Source organism: Panthera uncia, assembly GCF_023721935.1.
Source record: "Panthera uncia isolate 11264 chromosome A1 unlocalized genomic scaffold, Puncia_PCG_1.0 HiC_scaffold_16, whole genome shotgun sequence".
NCBI classification, from domain to species: Eukaryota; Metazoa; Chordata; class Mammalia; order Carnivora; family Felidae; genus Panthera; species Panthera uncia.
Window position 1 is genome coordinate 7,600,569 of NW_026057576.1, and position 6,000 is coordinate 7,606,568.

Genomic DNA, 6,000 nt, shown 5'->3' on the forward strand with positions numbered 1-6,000 from the left:
CTGCTTCTCACACCGTTAGCGAAGTCACTTTAGTTCATGTCACCAGACAGCCTCTTAGAAACAACTCTTTCTCAGGCTACCTCCTTTGGCATTCTCTTCGGATCCATAGAAGACGATAAGTAAAACGTCCTAACACTAGTTAACGAATCCAGAGGGATTTTTTCCTCTCAATTCCTGTGGATTTTTTTTTTTATTTTTTTTTTAGATGGAGTACAAAAACAGACCCAGGAAAGAACTGCCTTCTAACGAAGCGAAAGCAGGCGACCTTCCCACACTTGCGTATCTGTTGCAGATTTCGGCACAATCCTCGTCGGCCCCAACTAATGCGTATCACATCCATGGCATCTTATGAGACGTCATGGAGAAGAATCAATCCTTGCTCGGAAGAGATATCTGATTTAGGGGTAGGTGCAAGAGTAATCTATTTACACAGATGTGTATTAGGGGATGGACATTTTGACTCAGTTGGATCAAACATGTGAATTAAGCTCACGAAACAGACAAGCATAGAAATGCACAGGTTGAGAGGTACAGCTTGTCAGGTCCTAATAAAGAAGGCTTTCCTTCTGCTGAAGAACAGAAATAACATTCCCCAAGAAGTGAGTGGTTACTAGAAAGTTGTTTGTTTGTTTGTTTCAAGTAGCTACTACGGGCAAGTGAATGGCAAAGTTTAGAGCAGAAGGGGTGGGGAATTCTAAAGGCCAAGGCCAACTTGCTTTCATTAGTTTGGAAGGCAACTGTGTTAAATTGTTGTTCTATTTTAACGAACGGGCAACACGACTGAAATGAGGACCAGTAAGGATCCAAATCCAGATCTTTTGATTTAGAACAGGTGAATTTTAGACAGATCTTTTAAACCAGTGCTTCCACTAGGTTAAGTATAAACACCAAGCCAATATGCATTCATCTTTCAGAAAATAGACATGGAAGGGGCAACATTCCTGAGTATTTAGCTCTATCTCTAGTTGAGAATAAATCTCATGACAAGGATTTAAGAAAGAAAAGAGTCATAATTAAAAAAAACAATGAATATAAGCAAATTATAATGACCAAAACTAGAACTTTTCAGGACTAGCAGAAAATAATTCAGAGCAATTCTATTCAGTTTAAGATGAAAGCTCTTGAATTTCTAGAGGAAAACACTGTAAGCCTCAAGTACGTATGTTTGAGTTGGATTCTCACCGCCCCTTTCTGAGGACAAGCCTGGAGATCTAGAAAGGATTTCAGCCATCCCATGGTTAAAAACTGTATAATGTGGAAGGAGTAGGAGGGAATCTCTGTCTGCATTCAACAGACATGCTGACCACAGACAGACACACAACAATGCAAAGTTCAGTAGGATGGGCTAGATATTGGTTGTTGCAGTTGAGGCTGGTCATCAAATTAATCATTTCGGGGGACTCCGAACAACAAGGAAACGAACGCAACATTCCCCTCCACTCTTGGTAACTCCTCTTCCGGTACTGCCTTCAGATCCAGGCAAGAGGGGTCCCTGCCCTGGGCCTTTACTTGGTTCTATGCTGGCTGTCCTTCCCGCCACCCCCGCCCCAATATAAAGAGTCTGTGGGGTCAGGAAAGCATGCCACCCCAAGCCTGTGCCACCCCCCCGTTCCATGTCTTTTTTTTTGGGGGGGGGGTCCTGGGGATCCCAGAATTCCCTGTAAAGATGGCCTCAAGTCTGCTTCCAGACTGAAAAAGTCCTCCTGAGGTCAGACTGCTCATGAGTGTGCACACTTCTAGGTCCCAGGGAAGACTGTTAGGGGTGTGGACAGTACTTGGATGACCATACACGTGGGTGCACGAGTGGGGCAGAGCCAGGAATAGAAAGAGAAGACGGGGGTCAGTTCCTTCTGCACCTTCAGGCACTGTCACATCCCGCTGTGGACCTGTGAGTAGTCCCCGAATTCGGCATCCACGCCTCACATTTCGGGCCATCGTGGAGAGGTCTGTTTGCCCATGAGAAGCTGAACCATAGCATGGTATCCGGTCTGGGCTCTGAGAACGTCAGGGCAAGGCTAGCCTCTTCTTTCTACCTGTTCAGATTTCATGCCCTCCTTCCCCCGGACCACCTCAGCCCTTCCTTCTCAGAGGCTCAGAGCACCACTGGACCACACGGTACCCACTGGCCACGTGTGGCTACCGAGCCCTTCGAATGGGGCGAGTGTGACGGCCAAGAACTGAATTTTATTCCGTTTTATCTCAATTACTTTAAATTTTAAACACTGAAGCCGAACAAGGTTTTAAAAATATCGATCGCATGTCAAGATGATGATATTTTGGATACACTGGCTTACATAAAATTCATCTTACTTTTTATTCTTCAAAAATGTAGTTTTACTGGAAAATTCTAAATTACGTGTGTGGCTTGTAATCTCTATCGGACAGCATTGGCTTAGCATCGGTAAATGCACCTGCCACCTTGCTGCTACACACGCCTCTTGATATGAGGATGTGACATTTCTTTTTTGTGTTAAAACTGTCTTCCTATAAAGACGGGGCTTCACGGAGAGCCGTTCAAGTGCTCAGGGCAGCGCTGAACTGTTCTATTCAATGGGGAGTGCCCACTAAACTTGTATAAACTTGTTGAACGTTCAGCACAGGATTGCTCAATCTTTTATACGTTAAATCATACGTACGGTGACTAGGGATTTGCATAGGAATTTGTTTCCAATCAAACATAAAGGACAGTACAAACCTTTGTTCCTAAGCGGTCCAAATCATCCAACACTGATAAGAGAACCAATATTGTGTGCAATGGCTATCTGAATCCTTCTCTAAATAAAGGAATTTTCCAACTTGGAGTAGATACAAACACGATTTCCCTTATACTTCTCAGCTGTAAGGGGACAGGGGCTGACCCGGTCTAGGAGTGGCTCTGCTGTGTCCCTCTTCACCTCTCCAAACCCCATTTCCTCACCTGGAAAGTGTGGGGGCTATCAGGCTGAATAGCCTCTCAAGTCTCTTCCGGCTCTCACATTCTGTGAGAATCTACCTCAGGAGATCTCCCACGACACAGCTTCTCTGAGGATTGGCTAACTTGCCGGAAGGCTCCCTGTGATCTGACATCCCATATGTCTCATGCAATCAGACCTACCTATTTCTTTCTAGAGAACTCTAGGCAACTGCTGCAGCCTGCCCCATGCAGCGCGAAGTTTCCAGAAAGCTGGCAAACTGCCCGGGTTTCCTCAGAAAATTGGGGGAGTGTGGAGCCAGGCAATTGTTTTTATACTTTGAGCTACTTACTTCCTTCCTGTACCCATGGAGGGACATAGGGAGTGCCATTTGTGTCACTTGGACATTTTAAGATTTGCAGAGACCATCACATTTAAGGCTGAAAATCAGTAAATGCTACCAAAAAAACAGCACATGAGTTACCATCAACAAACTCAGTTTCAGAGTTCTATAGGAGAGCCTCATTCCTCAAAAGCAGAAATGACTGACGTTGTGAGACAATTAGCTTTTTAATTAAAAAAAAAAAAAAAACACGTCATCAAAGGTTTGGCTTCCTTGATTATTACCAAACAACCGCTATGTACCAGACCCCGTGCCAGGTGCGGAAAAGAGTTTAAAAACGAGTACGACAAAATCCTAACCTCACGACCCAATCTGGGAGGAAGATGCACACAGACGGCTCTACAAGGGAACTCAGAGAAATCACTTGTTAGATCCAGTGACGCCAAATTCTATTCCTGAGAGCAAGGATGAAGGTACTCAACGTTTAACAAACAATTCTATGGAATTTCTTAAAAACAAAAATCCTTCCAGCTCTAAGTGCACCAAGAAGCAAATTGAAAGGACATCAAGGTCACCAGGCTATCTTTGTGAGTAGAGGGTATATCGCTTACCTGTGATATAAAAGTTTATGTTTCTTTCCACAGTCCCTACTTTATTAGAAGCCACGCAACTGTAGATTCCAGAAATCCTAGCGTCCGCCACAACCAAGGTACTCGCCGTCTGTGAAAGAAAAGGAAACTTTAGCGAGAGCAAAGAACCATTTGAACATCCCGAAGATTCTTCTGAGGGCTGCAATGATTCAGCTCTTCCATTCATTCAGCAAGGGTACGATTGCACGCACGGTGGTTTACCAGAAGGCTCTCCCTCTGCCGAGCCCCAGCAAGAATGGAAAAATAACAGGAAAGCAGATCCTCAGGAGACCGGGGGCTATGACATCCGACTCGTATGAGGGTTTCAGGCTTATTTATCTCGTGCTGCTGGCGTAACAATTATAGACCTAAAGCCGAGATGCGGGACGGCACGTCCTACTCTGTGAGGTGGTCACTTCCACGTCAATGAGAGGAACAGGTGAGGCCGAGGCCTTCCCTTTTGTTCGGATGACCTGAGATTATGGATGCGTTTGGTAACAGGAGGTCTCTTTGCTGTTTGCTTCTGTAATGGGCATGTCCAGTGGGCAGGGACAGTGGAGAAAGGCTGGCTGAACCCTTTCTTGTAGGCAAAGAATGTAGCCTCATAGCCCCGAAGGTGCTGGGGGAGAGGCTGGAAAGTTCACTGAGGTTGTCAGTGTGTGTGTGTGTGTGTGTGTGTGTGTGCATGCACACACAAATTACTCAACTTCTTCGCCTGCCAATTCCCAGTCTAGGAAATGAAGACCAAAGTTGTGAATACGACAGTATCATTTCACTAGATTTTAGTGCTATTTGACTAATGAGCCCTGCAAGAGACACTGGGGTGAGTGTGAAGGCACGATCTAAGCTGTGATGTCTCAAAGAGTAGTGCGACACACATTTACACAGCTTTAAGACCCGCTTTGCTGTCTTTTAAAGATCGATTAAAAAAGAATAAAGATAAAAATCAGTAATACGCAACAGATGGTTGGTTTTAAAATTTAACCCAGCCTGGCAAAAAATACATACTTATACATTAAAAAAAAAATGAAAAAAGCTAGTTAAGTTTTTTATATTTAAAAGGACAAAAAAAAAAAAAGAATTTATCCCATTATTTCTAGATTGTTGCAGCTCTTGCTCTAGAACACAAATCACTGGTCAGAGGCTTTGAAATTACAGAGGCTGCCTGTAGTGATGCCTCTGGATGAGAGGGGTGTCCTCGCCGAAGCGTTAATTAGACCCAGTGATTCACAGGCTAAAGTAATATATAGACTAAAATGTGACAGTGGGCATGCTAAGACAATGAACACAAACTCTACAAAGGGTCCTAACATTTTTCTGAGTTGCTAAGTAAGGGGCTAGTCACTTCACTTATGTTCTCCTATCCCAGCCAATAAATGGACATGTTTCTGTCTTTTATCTACAGATCAAGACAACCGAAAACTACACTCCTAGTTTTTTTGTTTGTTTTGGTCAGCAAATTTTCTGTACTTTTCACTATGGTAGAGTGTATATTACGTGTTGTTTCCTCTTCTGTTTGTTGGATCTGTTTAATTACATCTGCTCATATATCCTGTATGTTGTTGACATTATTGGCAATGAAAACATCTGCAATTTGTGGCAATTCTCATTCAACTTCGCCCTCACTGATTGGGTGTTCATCAAGGCACCGAGCAGATGTTGTAGGGGAAACAGAGAAGAACGTGACACAATCCCTATTCTTAATCTTGAAGAGTCCTTGAAGGCCTACTTTAAGGTGATAGAGACGAAATTCCCTACTTGATGGCCAAATATGTGTTATTCTCTCTTCTGCAGAGAAAACACTCCCATGCAGGCAAATAACCAGTAGAGAAGACCCTGAAGGAGCTCAGGGGTCTTTATCTCTATGTCAATTATTTTTTTTCTCTATGTTAATTATTAATCGATATAAGAGGTGGCAAGTAAAAGGAAAGAGCTCTCCAGAATATTTCTTTTGAATTATCGCACCCCCCACTTAAAAGCCATGGAAGAAAATGGAAGTACTTCGAAGAGAAGCTTGCAGGCAGCAACGTGAAAAGAAGTGTTAGCTTGTGGCCGCTGGGACAATGCAGACCGTCAAGTCAGACTCTGACTTCTTTATTTGGTCTCTGGAAACTTGGGCCCAGACACAGCCAGTTCA

The 6,000-nt window shown here is 43.7% G+C and overlaps 1 protein-coding gene across 1 annotated transcript in view; it reads right to left on the reverse strand.

The window, feature by feature from the left end:
• Nucleotides 1-6,000, reverse strand: part of FLT1 (fms related receptor tyrosine kinase 1) — a 174,017-nt gene that overhangs the window by 77,199 nt on the left and 90,818 nt on the right. The window contains exon 13 of the mRNA XM_049647387.1: nucleotides 3,846-3,954. Within this exon, the coding sequence (XP_049503344.1) occupies nucleotides 3,846-3,954 (109 nt within the window). The remainder of the gene's footprint in view (nucleotides 1-3,845; nucleotides 3,955-6,000) is intronic.